Source organism: Amblyraja radiata, chromosome 21 (assembly GCF_010909765.2).
Source record: "Amblyraja radiata isolate CabotCenter1 chromosome 21, sAmbRad1.1.pri, whole genome shotgun sequence".
Lineage (NCBI taxonomy): Eukaryota > Metazoa > Chordata > Chondrichthyes > Rajiformes > Rajidae > Amblyraja > Amblyraja radiata.
In genome coordinates, this window is record NC_045976.1 from 17,473,227 (window position 1) to 17,488,651 (window position 15,425).

The 15,425-nt window shown below is 38.6% G+C and overlaps 1 protein-coding gene across 1 annotated transcript in view; it reads left to right on the top strand.

Moving 5' to 3' along the window:
• Positions 1–15,425, top strand: part of LOC116984979 (mucin-2-like) — a 221,466-nt gene that overhangs the window by 188,287 nt on the left and 17,754 nt on the right. The window contains exons 85-96 of the mRNA XM_033039340.1: positions 1,426–1,479; positions 1,699–1,746; positions 3,635–3,688; positions 3,916–3,963; positions 5,553–5,603; positions 6,553–6,594; positions 6,974–7,021; positions 8,227–8,280; positions 8,674–8,715; positions 9,081–9,128; positions 14,392–14,445; positions 15,159–15,206. Of these exons, the coding sequence (XP_032895231.1) occupies positions 1,426–1,479; positions 1,699–1,746; positions 3,635–3,688; positions 3,916–3,963; positions 5,553–5,603; positions 6,553–6,594; positions 6,974–7,021; positions 8,227–8,280; positions 8,674–8,715; positions 9,081–9,128; positions 14,392–14,445; positions 15,159–15,206 (591 nt within the window). The remainder of the gene's footprint in view (positions 1–1,425; positions 1,480–1,698; positions 1,747–3,634; positions 3,689–3,915; positions 3,964–5,552; positions 5,604–6,552; positions 6,595–6,973; positions 7,022–8,226; positions 8,281–8,673; positions 8,716–9,080; positions 9,129–14,391; positions 14,446–15,158; positions 15,207–15,425) is intronic.

The following is a 15,425-nucleotide window of genomic DNA, read 5'->3' on the forward strand; positions in this document are numbered from 1 at the left end:
ATTTGGATCAGAGTTTGCCTGTTACAGGTCGAGATAAGAAGAAGTTTCACCTCTAAAGGGGTTATCAATCATCAGTGTACTCGACATCAGAAAGCTGTAGCGCTGAATTTTTATTTTTATTTTCCCAGGAACAACTACATCAACAACACATCACCCCCCTCCCAGTACCACATCTGGTAATTGAAATATTTGTTCAAAAGTATTTGTTCAAATGCATGTTTCACTAGAAATGCAAGCACATGTCAATCCTTATTTAGAATATTCAACGTTGGAATTTTTGCGAAAGTAGTACTCTGAGGCTGATATATTATGAATCGACAAATAGAGCAATAGAGCACAGGACCAGACGCTTCAGTCCACCGTATCTGTTCCGAACATGAAGCACTTTCCATTTAAAAAAACTTACAAATCTTAATAAGGTAATCTCCATTACATTCTCCCCACTCATATCAGAGCTATTCCCTCTAGCGTTTGACATTTCTACCCTGGGAATAACACTCTACCCTATTTATGCCTCATGTATTTCCATACCCAACTATCAGGTGTCCCCTCAACTTCTGAAATTCTCGAGAAAACAATCCAATTTTGTCCGACTTCTTCTAATACCTAATATCCTCAATTAAGTAGCATTCTGTCAACCTGTTCCTTACACTATCCAATGCCTTCAAATCTTTTTGCATGTGGAGACCAAAACTGTACGCAATACTTCATATGCGGCCTAACCAAAGTTCTATAAAGTTGTAACCGCAAATCCTGACTCTTCCGGAACTCTGCCAATATTGGTGTGATCAGCAAACCTACTAATCAATCCATCTACATTAACTTCCCAGGCTTTTTGAATTGTATCGCAAACGGTAAAACTTCCAGCATCAATCCTTGCTCGTTTCAATGTTGCACTCTGCATTTACAAAACAGATGAAATCTATGCACAGATTACAACACCATGTTCACTGTACTCTATGCATCTCTTCAGTGATCTATTATTATGTCAGTATACTTTCATAAGAAGAGGTGCAACTGATGGTTTGCTCCATGTTATAACATTGCTATGTTGTATTTGTGAACTGCACTTTAATCATTACTTTTGGTATCCTCTCCACCATGTCTTGTTCAAGTGACTCTTTCTGATTAGTGGCAAATGGAGATAGTATTTTGGTGAGACGACCAGGTTGAGTAAAACAAATCTTTATTTGTAAACGACAAACAAAAAGAAATATAGGCAAACTGCGTGCTGGGTCAGCCAAATATAGTAAAGCTCCTGTTACCTGGATGGAGCTCGATCAACTGAGGAACCAAAAGCCTGCGAAAACACATCCGCGATCACGTGATGGAGCCAGCTAATAGCGAGGGATTGCTTTGCCTCAAGCCACCACTGTGTTCCGCTACAGTATACAGCATTTTTTAATACTTTCCCTTGTTATCCAGCAGAGCCAACTACAACCAAAGTAACAACAACTCCCTATACCAGTTCCACAATTGGTGAGTTTTTATTTCAGTAGAATCAACAAGTAATTACAAAAGCAAACGATGAGAGTATTTGACTCAAATACATTAACATAAACTTGCATTTCAAGTTGCATCTGAAAAGTAGACAAAAAAAATCAATGACCATATTGTCCAGTAAGGTTAATAAAGTTTTGAAAAATATCACATGAGCTTCTTTTACCAATGTTGAAATTCTTACTTTTGTTTTCCCAGTTACAACTACATCAACAGAACATCCCCCTCCTAGCAGTTCCACACCTGGTAAGTGAAGTATTTGTTCAAATGACATCAGAAATGCATGATCTACTAGAAATGCAAGCACATATCAATCCTTATTTAGTATTTTCAATGTTGCACCTTTTGCGAAAGTAGTATTCTTATAGGCCACTCTCACGTTGCGAGTTGAGACAAGAGGTACCCCGAGTGAAAGACTCGTGGTTGTGTACGAGATTGCAAGTGTATGATCAAGAGTTTAACCGAGTTCCCACGGGTATGACAAGTTTGTCGTTTACTTGTCATTTCTGCGATGTTCCAAGTTCGACTCCCGAGTTACTCTTGAGCCAATCCTGATTGAAGGTTTGTTTTAATAAGCAACAGTGTTAAGTTTTAATAAGCAACAGTGTTAAAGAAGACCTCTCCATCATGTGGCTTTGTTTTAAAGATATAATTCAGAATGCCCGCATCTATTGATGTGACCTACAAAGGGAAAATGCGCACCATCCAGTGCCAGAGCAGTTATACTTATGATTTGTTTGAAACACACAGGTTTGATATGTTTTAATTGAATTTACTGCCATGTCTACACACTGCGGGGAGACGGGAGATTAAATCTTTGAATGTGTACGGATGTGCACATCAGATTGTTGTGAGACGGAGCTCAGGGTTCACCTCCTGAGTTGCTTCGGTGCCCAGGCGTGAGTTGAGATGGAGAGGTTGGGGGGAGGGGGGGGAGGGGGGAGCACATGTCAATCCTTATTTAGGATATTCAACATTGGAATTTTTGCGAAAGTAGTACTCTGAGGCTGATATATTATGAATCGACAAATAGAGCAATAGAGCACAGGACCAGACGCTTCAGTCCACCGTATCTGTTCCGAACATGAAGCACTTTCCATTTAAAAAAACTTACAAATCTTAATAAGGTAATCTCCATTACATTCTCCCCACTCATATTAGAGCTATTCCCTCTAGCCTTTGACATTTCTACCCTGGGAATAACACTCTACCCTATTTATGCCTCATGTATTTCCATACCCAACTATCAGGTGTCCCCTCAACTTCTGAAATTCTCGAGAAAACAATCCAATTTTGTCCAACTTCTTCTAATACCTAATATCCTCAATTAAGCAACATTCTGTCAACCTGTTCCTTACACTCTCCAATGCCTTCAAATCTTTTTTGCATGTGGAGACCAAAACTGTACGCAATACTTCATATGCGGCCTAACCAAAGTTCTATAAAGTTGTAACCGCAAATCCTGACTCTTCCGGAACTCTGCCAATATTGGTGAGATCAGCAAACTTACTAATCAATCCATCTACATTAACTTCCCAGGCTTTTTGAATTGTATCTCAAACTGCAAAACTTCCAGCATCAATCCTTGCTCGTTTCAATGTTGCACTCTGCATTTACAAAACAGATGAAATCTATGCACAGATTACAACACCATGTTCACTGTACTCTATGCATCTCTTCAGTGATCTATTATTATGTCAGAATACTTTCATAAGAAGAGGTGCAACTGATGGTTTGCTCCATGTTATAACCTTGCTATGTTGTATTTGTGGACTGCACTTTAATCATTACTTTTGGTATCCTCTCCACCATGCCTTGTTCAAGTGACTCTTTCTGATTAGTGGCAAATGGAGATAGTATTTTGGCGAGACGAGCAGGTTGAGTAAAACAAATCTTTATTTGTAAACGACAAAGAAAAAGAAGTATAGGAAAACTGCGTGCTGGGTCAGCCAAATATATTAAAGCTCCTGTTACCTGGATGGAGCTCGATCAACTGAGGAACCAAAAGCCTGCGAAAACACATCCGCGATCACATGATGGAGCCAGCTAATAGCGAGCGATCACTTTGCCTCAAGCCACCACTAGGTTCCGCTACAGTATACAGCATTTTTTAATACTTTCCCTTGTTATCCAGCAGAGCCAACTACAACCAAAGTAACAACAACTCCCTCTACCAGTTCCACAATTGGTGAGTTTTTATTTCAGTAGAATCAACAAGTAATTACAAAAGCAAATGATGAGAGCATTTGACTCAAATACATTAACATAAACTTGCATTTCAAGTTGCATCTGAAAAGTAGTCAAAAAAATCAATGACCATATTGTCCAGTAAGGTCAATAAAGGTTTGAAAAATATCACATGAGTAATGAGAGCTTCTTTTACCAATGTTGAAATTCTTACTTTTGTTTTCCCAGTTACAACTACATCAACAGAACATCCCCCTCCTCCCAGTTCCACACCTGGTAAGTGAAGTATTTGTTCAAATGACATCAGAAATGCATGTTCTACTAGAAATGCAAGCACATATCAATCCTTATTTAGTATTTTCAATGTTGCACCTTCTGCGAAAGTAGTACTCTTAGGCTGACATATTATAAATCGACAAATACAACAGTACAGTACAGGACCACAGTCCACAGTATCTCCAGTCCACAGTATCTGTGCCGAACATTTTATATAAAATGTTAAAAATCTTAATACAGTAATCTCAATTACATTTTCCCCCACTCACCTTAACGCTGTGCCCTCTAGGCTTTGATATTTCTATCCTGGAAATAACACTCTACCCTATTGATGCATCTCATATTTCCTGACGCAACCATCAGGTGCTCGTTCAACTTCCGATCTTCTCGAGAAAATAATCCAATTTTACCAACCGAACAACAAATATTTTACAATAGGCAGCATTCTGGCAAACCTGTCCTTTACACTCTCCAAAGCATTCAAATGCTTCCTGTGTGCGGAGACAAAAACTGCACGCAATACTTCAAATGTGGCCTAACCAAAGAACTATAAAGCTGTAACACGACTTCCAAACTGTTCCAGAACGACAAAGAAAAACAAGGATAGCTTCAATTCTTGATTTTTTAAAATGTATACAACAATGACGCCAATCATCCCATTCCAACCACTCATTACTCTTGACTCAACCAAATTTATTTCTGATATATTGGTCCTAAATTTGGTGCAAAAATACTCCAAAATAAGTATCTGAATGCGCCAGCGAGCATCTAAAACCTCAGAGTTCCAGGGCCCTTAAGCGGGCGCTACGTGCACTTATTTCACATAAATCTTTTGTAATCCTGCCATGCCACCCCCCTTTTTGAAAAGCTTCGTAAGGCCAGGTGTATTATATTTTTGACACTGTCATAGGCCTTTCTTACATATGCTGTCACAATGCGCTGTAGTCTCTAAACAACAGTTCAGTAATTTCCCTTGCCCTCCATTTCGGAATAATAGTGTTTTAAGGTGATAACTCGACACTAGCACTGGCAATAAATAAAAAGCGCAGCTTTCCAGCCCTTATCTAATTGGCCACGCTCGGCTGCACAACGGTGTCAATCTGTTGGACTCTTCCATCTTTCTCTCGTCATGGGGGTGGGGGATTGGGAGGGGCCTCACAAGTGGATAGCCCAGGGCCTCGCTTCATCTAAATCCGGCCCTGATCAACCCATCTACATTTACTTCCAAGTCTTTTTGAAATGTATGGCAAAATGCAAAACATCCAGCATCGATCCTTGTTTGAAAGTTGCACTCTGCGTTTACAAAACAAATGAAATCTGTGCACAGATTCTGACACCCGTGTTAATTGTACTCTTGTTGTGCATCCCTTCATTTGTCTATTATTACATCAGAATACTTTTATAAGAAGAGGTGCAACTGATGGTTTCCTCAATGGTACCTAACTTTGGTATGTTGTATTTGAGGACTGCACTTTAATCATTACTTCTCGTATCCACTTCACCATGTTTGGTCAAGTCACTCTCTGTGATTAGTGGAAAATGGAGCTGGTGTGCAGCATTTTTGAATACTTTCCCTTGTTCTCCAGCAGAGCCAACTACCAGCAAAGTAACAACAACTCCCTCTACCAGTTCCACAAGTGGTGAGTTTGTATTTCAATAGAATCACAAATAATTACAAAAGCAAACAATGAAAGTATTTGACACAAATTTGACACAAAGTATTTGACACAGAGCCCTAGTGAGACCACACCTGGAGTATTGTGTACAGTTTTGGTCCCCTAATTTGAGGAAGGACATTCTTGCTATTGAGGGAGTGCAGCGTTGGTTTACAAGGTTAATTCCCGGGATGGCGGGACTGTCATATGCTGAGAGAATGGAGCAGCTGGGCTTGTAAACTCTGGAGTTTAGAAGGATGAGAGGGTATCTCATTGAAACATATAAGGGGCTTCGACATGCTAGACATGCTAGACATGGCAGGAAACATGTTCCCGATGTTGGGGGAGTCTAGAACCAGGGGCCACAGTTTAAGAATAAGGAGTAAGCCATTTAGAACGGAGATGAGGAAACACTTTTTCTCATAGAGAGTGGTGAGTCTTTGGAATTCTCTGCCTCAGAGTGCTTTCAAGAGAGAGTCAGGGGATATGGGGAGAAGGCAGGAACCGGGGTACTGATTGGGGATGATCAGCCATGATCACATTGAATGGCGGTGCTGGCTCGAAGGGCCAAAATATCTACTCCTGCACTTATTGTATATTGTCTATAGTCCATTGCCTAAATCCATCAACTCAAATCTGCATTTCATGTTGCCTTTGGAAAATAGCCAAAAGAAACGAGTGCCATTTGGTCTAGTAAGGTAAATAAAGTTTTGAAAATGATCACATGAGTAAATAGTGATTTTTGTACCAATGTTGACATTTCCACTTATCCACCTGAAGGAGACCGCGTTATATTAAAAAGCAATAATTTATTTTTGCTCTAATATTGAATAACCAGATAGTGGATGAAGATCTATTTTACTGCCTTGCAGTAGTCAAAAATGTCTTCAGTTTGATTATTTTTCTTTCTGTTTCCAAATTACAATTACAACAGGAAGTACAACAATCACTCCGTCTGTTCATCATTCAACAACTGGTAAGTGATGGATTTCTGCAAATGATATAAGAAAAATTGCATTGTTACGTAAATGAATACACAAATGCATTCACCAGGGCAGTTTTATCAAGAGCAGCAGTCTGCGTGGAAATGTACAAGATTATTGTCATTTACTGGATGCAATTAAATTCATGATTTTGTTCTCTCCACATTCAGTACACCTGCTTGAATAATATAGAAGGCGATAAGATATTTCCCTATATTACATAATTGAAAGCTAGTGAGCATTGATTTGGATCAGAGTTTGCCTGTTACAGATCGAGATAGAAGGAGTTTCAACTCTTAAGGGGTTATCAATCATCAGTGTACTCAACATCAGAAAGCTGCAGCAGCTGAATTTTTACTTTTGTTTTCCCAGTTACAACTACATCAACACCACATCACCCTCCTCCCAGTTCCACATCTGGTAAGTGAAGTATTTGTTCAAATGACATCAGAAATGCAAGCACATGTCAATCCTTATATAGTATTTTTAACGATGCAATTTTTGCGTAAATAGTATTCTTAGGCTGACATTTTATAAATCGACAAAAACAACAGGGCAGTGCAGGACCACAGTCCACAGTGTCTTCAGTCCACAGTATCTGTGCCGAACATTTTTATTTTAATGTTAAAAATCTTAATACTATTATCTCCATTACATTTCCCCCCACTCACCTTAAATCTATGCCCTCCAGCCTTTGACATTTCTACCAAGGAAATAACACTCTACCCTATTTATGCGTCACATATTTCCAGACACTACCATCAGGTGTTCCCTCAACTTCCAATCTTCTCGAGAAAATAATCCAATTTTACCAACCGAACAAAAAATATCTTACATAATGCCCCTGTCCCACTTAGAAACCTGAACGGAAACCTCTGGAGACTTTGCGCCCCACCCAAGGTTTCTGTTTGGTTACCGGAGGTTCCCAAATGTTTTTGTCAGTCTCCCTACCTGCCTCCACTACCTGCAACCTCCGGCAACCTCCTGCAACCTCCGGGAACCGCACGGAAACCTTGGGTGGGGCACAAAGTCTCCAGAGGTTTCCGTTCAGGTTTCCTATGTGGTACAGGGGCATTAGGCAGAATTCTGGTCAACCTGTTCTTTAGCCTTCAAATGCTTCCTGTGTGCGGAGCCCAAAACTGCACACAATACTTCAAATGTGGCCTAATCAAAGATCTACAAAGCTGTAACATGACTTCCAAACTCTTCCAGAACTACACAAATTTTGGTGTCATCTGCGAACTTACTTATCAACCCAACCACATTTACTTCCGAGTCTTTTCGAAATGTATCGCAAATTGCATAAAATTCAGCATCGATCCTTGTATGAAAGTTGCACTCTGCATTTACAAAACAAATTAAATCTGTGTACAGATTCCGACACCCATGTTCACTGTACTCTATGCATCCCTTTATTTATCTATTATACGTCAGAATACTTTTATAAGAAGTGGTGCAACTGATGGTTTGCTCCATGGTACCTAACCTTGCTATGTTGTATTTGAGGACTGCACTTTAATCATTACTTTTCTAATCCACTTCACCATGTTTGTCAAGTCACTCTCTGATTAGTTGCAAATGGAGCTGGTGTGCAGCATTTTTTAATACTTTCCATTGTTCTCCAGCAGAGCCAACTCCAACCAAAGTAACAATAACTCCCTCTACCATTTCCACAAGTGGTGAGTTCTTTTTTCATTAGAATCACCAAATAATTACAAAAGCATACAATGAGAGTATTTGACAAAAATCCATCAACTCAAATTGCATTTCAAGTTGCCTCAGGAAAATAGCCAAAAATAAAAATCAAGCACCATTTTTTCTAGTAATGTAAATAAGGTTTTGAAAAACATCACACGAGTAAATAGTGATTTTTGTACCAATGTTGACATTTCCACATCCACATGAGGGAGACCGTGTTATATTAAAAAGCAATAATTTATTTTTGCTCCATCATTGAGTGTCTATAAAATAACCAAATAGTGGATGATGATCAATTTTACTGCCTTGCAGTAGTCAAAAATGTCTTCAGATTGATTATTTTTCTTTCTGTTTCCAAATTACAATTACATCAGGAAGTACAACAATCACTCCGTCTGTTCATCATTCAACAACTGGTAAGTGATGGATTTCTGCAAATGATATAAGAAAAATTGCATTGTTACGTATATGAATACACAAATGCATTCACCAGCGCAGTTTCATCAAGAGCAGCAGTCTGCGTGGAAATGTACAATTGTAATTTACTGGATGCAATGATTTTGTTCTTTCCACATTCAGTACACCTGCTTGAATAATATTGAAGTGGATAAGATATTTCCCTATTTGACATAATTGAAAGCTAGTGAGCATTGAATTGGATCAGAGTTTGCCTGTTACAGATCGAGACAGAAGGAGTTTCAACTCTTAAGGGGTTATCAATCATCAGTGTACTCAACATCAGAAAGCTGCCGCAGCTGAATTTTTACTTTTGTTTTCCCAGTTACAACTACATCAACACCACACCACCCTCCTCCCAGTTCCACATCTGGTAAGTGAAGTATTTGTTCAAATGACATCAGAAATGCATGTTTTCCTAGAAATGCAAGCACATGTCAATCCTTATTTAGTATTTTTAACGTTGCAATTTTTGCGAAAGTAGTACTTTTAGGCTGACATATTATAAATAGACAAATACAACAGTACAGCACGGGACCACAATCCACAGTATCTTCAGTCCACTGTATCTGTGCTGAACATTTTTTTTTTTAATGTTAAAAATATTAATACGGTAATATCCATTACATTTCCCCCCACTCACCTTAAAGCTGTGCCCTCTAGCCTTTGACATTTCTACCCTGGAAATAACACTCTACCCTAATTATGCATCTCGTATTTCCGGACACTACCATCAGGTGTTCCCTCAGCTTCCGATGTTCTTGAGAAAATAATCCAATTTTACCAACTGAACAACAAATATCTTACATTAGGCAGCATTCTGCTCAACCTGTTCTTTACACTCTCCAAAGCCTTCAAATGCTTCCTGTGTGCAGAGACCAAAACTGCACGCAATACTTCAAATGTTGCCTAACCAAAGATCTATAAAAGCTGTAACATGACTTCCAAACTCTTCCAGAACTACACCAATTTTGATGTCATCTGCGAACTTACTTATCAACCCATCCACATTTACTTCCAGTCTTTTCAAAATGTATCCCAAATTACCAAAAAATTCAGCATCGATCCTTGTTTGAAAGTTGCACTCTGCATTTACAAAACAAATTAAATCTGTGTACAGATTCTGACACCCGTGTTCACTGTATTATACGCATCCCTTCATTTATCTATTATTACGTCAGAATACTTTTATAAAAAGAGGTGCAACTGATGGTTTGCTCCATGGTACCTAACCTTGCTATGTTGTATTTGAGGACTGCACTTTAATCATTACTTTTCGTATCCACTTCACCATGTTTGTCAAGTCACTCTCTGATTAGTTGCAAATGGAGCTGGTGTGCAGCATTTTTTAATAATTTCCCTTGTTCTCCAGCAGAGCCAACTACAACCAAAATAACAACAACTCCCTCTGCCAGTTTCATAAATGGTGAGTTCTTTTTTCAATAGAATCACCAAATCATTACAAAAGCAAACAATGAGAGTATTTGTCAAAAATCCATCAACTCAAATCTGCATTTCAAGTTGCCTCAGGAGCCTAAAATAATCAAGCACCATTTTTTCTAGTAAGGTAAATAAAGTTTTGAAAAACATCGCATGAGTAAATAGTGATTTTTGTACCAATGTTGACATTTACACTTATCCACCTGAAGGAGGCCGCGTTATATTAAAAAGCAATAATTTATTTTGCCCTAACATTGAGTGTCTATAAAATAACCAAATAGTTGATGATGAACCATTTTACTGCCTTGCAGTAGTCAAAAATGTCTTCAGTTTGATTATTTTTCTTTGTGTTTCCAAATTACAATTACATCAGAAAGTACAACAATCACTCCGTCTGTTCATCATTCAACAACTGGTAAGTGATGGATTTCTGCAAATGATATAAGAAAAATTGCATTGTTACGTATATGAATACACAAATGCATTCACCAGCGCAGTTTCATCAATGGCAGCAGTCTGCGTGGAAATGTACAAGATTATTGTCATACATTGGATGCAATTAAATTCATGATTTTGTTCTCTCCACATTGAGTACACCTGCTTGAATAATATAGAAGTGGATAAGATATTTAACTATATGACATATTGGAAAGCTAGTGAGCATTTATTTGGATCAGAGTTTGCCTGTTACAGATCGAGATGGAAGGAGTTTCACCACTTTAGGGATTATGAATCATCAGTGTACTCAACATCAGAAAGCTGCAGCAGCTGAATTTTTACTTTTGTTTTCCCAGATACAACTATATCAACATCACATCACCCTCCTCCCCATTCCACATCCGGTGAGTGAAGTATTTGTTCAAATGACATCAGAAATGCACGTTTTACTAGAAATGCAAGCTCATGTCAATCCTCATTTAGTATTATCAATGTTGCAATTTTTGCCCAAGTAGTACTCTTAGGCAGACATTTTATAAATCGACAAATACAACAGTATAGCACAGGATCATAATCCACAGTATCTTTAGTCCACAGTTCTGTGCCGAATATGTTTTACAAAATGTTGAAAATCTTAATATTCTAACGTCCATTACATTTCCCCCCACTCACCTTAAAGCTGTGCGCTCTAGCCTTTGACATTTCTAGCCAGGAAATAACACTCTACCCTATTTATGCGTCACATTTTTCCAGACAATACCATCAGGTGTTCCCTCAACTTCTGATCTTCTCGAGAAAATAATCGTATTTTACCAACCAAACAACAAATATCTAACATTAGGCTGCATTCTGGTCAACCGGTTCTTTACACTCTCCAAAGCATTTAAATGCTTCCTGTGTGAAGAGACCAAAACTGCACGCAATAGTTCAAATGTGGCCGAACCAAAGATCTACAAAGCTGTAACATGACTTCCGAACTCTTCTAGAACTACGCCAATCTTGGTGTCTTCTGCAAATTTATTTATCAACTCAACTACATTTACTTCCAAGTCTTTTCGAAATGTATGGCAAAAATGTAAAACATCCAGCAACGATCCTTGAATGACAATTGCACTATGCATTTACAAACCAAATGAATTCTGTTTACAGATTCCAAAACCCTTGTACACTGTACTTAAGGCATACTTTCATTTATCTATTATTACATCAGAATACTTTTATAATAAGAGGTGCAACGGATGGTTTGCTCCATGGTACCTAACCTTGCCATGTTGTATATGAGGACTGGACTTTAATCATTACTTTTCGTATCCACTTCACCATGTTTGGTCAAGTCACTCTCTTTGATTATTTGTAAATGGAGCTGGTGTGCAGCATTTTTAAATACTTTCCCTTGTTCTCCAGCAGAGCCAACAACCAACAAAGTAACAACAACTCCCTCTTCCAGTTCCATAAGTGGTGAGTTTTTATTTCAATGGAATCACCAAATAATCACAAAAGCAAACAATGAGAGTATTTGTCAAAAATCCATCAACTCAAATCTGCATTTCAAGTTGCCTCAGGAGCCTAAAATAATCAAGCACCATTTTTTCTAGTAAGGTAAATAAAGTTTTGAAAAACATCACATGAGTAAATAGTGATTTTTGTACCAATGTTGACATTTCCACTTATCCACCTGAAGGAGACCGTGTTATATTAAAAAGCAATAATTTATTTTTGCTCTAACATTGAGTGTCTATAAAATAACCAAATAGTTGATGATGATCAATTTTACTGCTTTGCAGTAGTCAAAAATGTCTTCAATTTGATTATTTTTCTTTCTGTTTCCAAATTACAATTACAACAGGAAGTACAACAATCACTCCGTCTGTTCATCATTCAACAACTGGTAAGTGATGGATTTCTGCAAATGATATAAGAAAAATTGCATTGTTACGTATATGAATACACGAATGCCTTCACCAGCGCAGTTTCATCAATGGCAGCAGTCTGCGTGGAAATGTACAAGATTATTGTCAAACATTGGATACAATTAAATTCATGATTTTGTTCTTTCATCATTCAGTACACCTGCTTGAATAATATAGAAGTGGATAAGATATTTCCCTATATCACATATTGGAAAGTTAGTGAGCATTGATTTGGATCAGAGTTTGCCTGTTACAGATCGAGATAGAAGGGGTTTCACCACTTAAGTGTTTATGAATCATCAGTGTACTCAATATCAGAAAGCTGCAGCAGCTGAATTTTTACATTTGTTTTCCCAGTTGCAACTACATCAACACCACATCACCCTCCTCCCCATTCCTCATCTGGTGAGTGAAGTATTTGTTCAAATGACATCAGAAATGCATGTTTTACTAGAAATGCAAGCACATGTCAATCCTCATTTAGTATTTTCAAAGTCACAATTTTTGCATAATTAGTACTCTTAGGCTGACATATTATAAATCGACAAATACAACAGTACAGCACGGGACACAATCCACAGTAACTTCAGTCCACAGTATCTGTGCCGAACATTTTTTTTTAAATCTTAAAAATCTTAATACTGTAATCTCCATTACATTTCCCCCCACTCACCTTAAACCTCGCAATACTCCAAATGTGGCCTAACGAAATATCTACAAAGCTGTAGTGGTGGTGGGCGGTGCGACTCACGTCGCAGCGACCTCTGCAGTCTGTCTGTCTTTTTTTTTTTTGTCTTGTTTAAATGTAGTTATAGTGGGGATTTTTTAACTGAGTATGTGTGTGAGGGGCGGGAGGTAGTGGGGGAAACTTATAAATCTTACCCCTGCATGGAGAACCCGTACTTTTCTCCGTCGGGTCTCCGTTGTCGTTGGGGCCTAGCACCGTGGGCGGCCTCCAACCGGAACGACCTGGGGCTCCAGTCGCGGAGCTGTGGACCTACCTACCCACCATCGTGTAGCTGCCTGAGTTCGGAGCGGGAGGAGTGGTGGTGGCACGCTACTGCGACCCGACCCCGGAGATTCGGAAGCTCCTACCGCAGGTCTGGTGGACAGTGACACCGGGAGCCCGCGGGTCCCTGGTGGGAGACCGCTTTTCGGGGCTTCCTCAATGGCGACTTTCCCGCCCGAGTTGCGGGGTTGAAGAGTACCTGGAGCAGGGCCTTACATCGCCCCGCGCGGCTTTAACGGCCGTGGGACACTTACCATTGCCCGCCGGGGACTTTGACTCTGACATCGGGAGGTGTGCAGGGGAGAGATAAGGCTTTGCCTTCCATCACAGTGAGGAGGAGATTCACTGTGATGGATGTTTGTGTAAATTGTGTTGTGTCTTGGTTCTTCTACTTGTTTGTATGACTGCAGAAACCAAATTTCGTTTGAACCTCAAGAGGTTCAAATGATATCAAATAAATTGTATTGTATTGTATTGTAACATGACTTCCCAACTCTTCCAGAACTACACGAATGTTGGTGTCATCTGCGAACTTACTTATCAACCCATCCACATTTACTTCCAGTCGTTTCGAAATGTATCGCAAATTGCAAAACATTGTTCACTGTACTCTACGCATCCCTTCATTTATCTATTATTATGTCACAATACTTTTATAAGAAGAGATGCAACTGATGGTTTGCTCCATGGTACCTAACCTTGTTATGTTGTATTTGAGGACAGCACTTTAATCATTACTTTTCGTATCCACTTCACCATGTTTGTCAAGTCACTCTCTCTGATTAGTTGCAAATGGAGCTGGTGAGCAGCATTTTTAAATACTTTCCCTTGTTCTCCAGCAGAGCCAACTACAACCAAAATAACAACAACTCCCTCTACCAGTTCCACAAGCGGTGAGTTCTTTTTTCAATAGAATCACCAAATAATTACAAAAGCAAACAATGAGAGTATTTGACAAAAATCACATGAGTAAATAGTGATTTTTGTACCAATGTTGACATTTACACTTATCCACCTGAAGGAGACCGTGTTATATTAAAAAGCATTAATTTATTTTTGCTCTAACCTTGAGTGTCTATATAATAACCAAATAGTTGATGATGATCAATTTTACTGCTTTGCAGTAGTCAAAAATGTCTTCAATTTGGTTATTTTTCTTTCTGTTTCCAAATTACAATTACAACAGGAAGTACAACAATCACTCCGTCTGTTCATCATTCAACAACTGTTAAGTGATGGATTTCTACAAATGATATAAGAAAAATTGCATTGTTACGTATATAAATACACAAATGCATTCACCAGCTCAGATTCATCAAGAGCAGCAGTCTGTGTGGAAATGTACAAGATTATTGTCAGTTACTGGATGCAATTAAATTCATGATTTTGTTCTTTCCACATTCAGTACACGTGCTTGAATAATATAGAAGTGGATAAGATATTTCCCTATATGACATAATTGAAGACAGTGAGCATTGATTTGGATCAGAGTTTGCCCGTTACAGATCGAGATAGAAGGAGTTTCACCACTTAAGTGTTTATGAATCATCAGTGTACTCAACATCAGAAAGCTGCAGCAGCTGAATTTTAACTTTTGTTTTCCCAGTTATAACTACATCAACACCACATCACCCTCCTCCCAGTTCCACATCTGGTAAGTGAAGTATTCGTTCAAATGACATCAGAAATGCATGTGTGCCGAGAAATGCAAGCACATGTCAATCCTTATTTAGCATTTGTAACGTTGCAATTTTTGGGTAAATAGTACTCTTAGGCAGACATTTTATAAATCGACAAATACAACAGTATACCACAGGACCATAATCCACAGTATCTTCAGTCCACAGTTCTGTGCCAAATATTTTTTACAAAA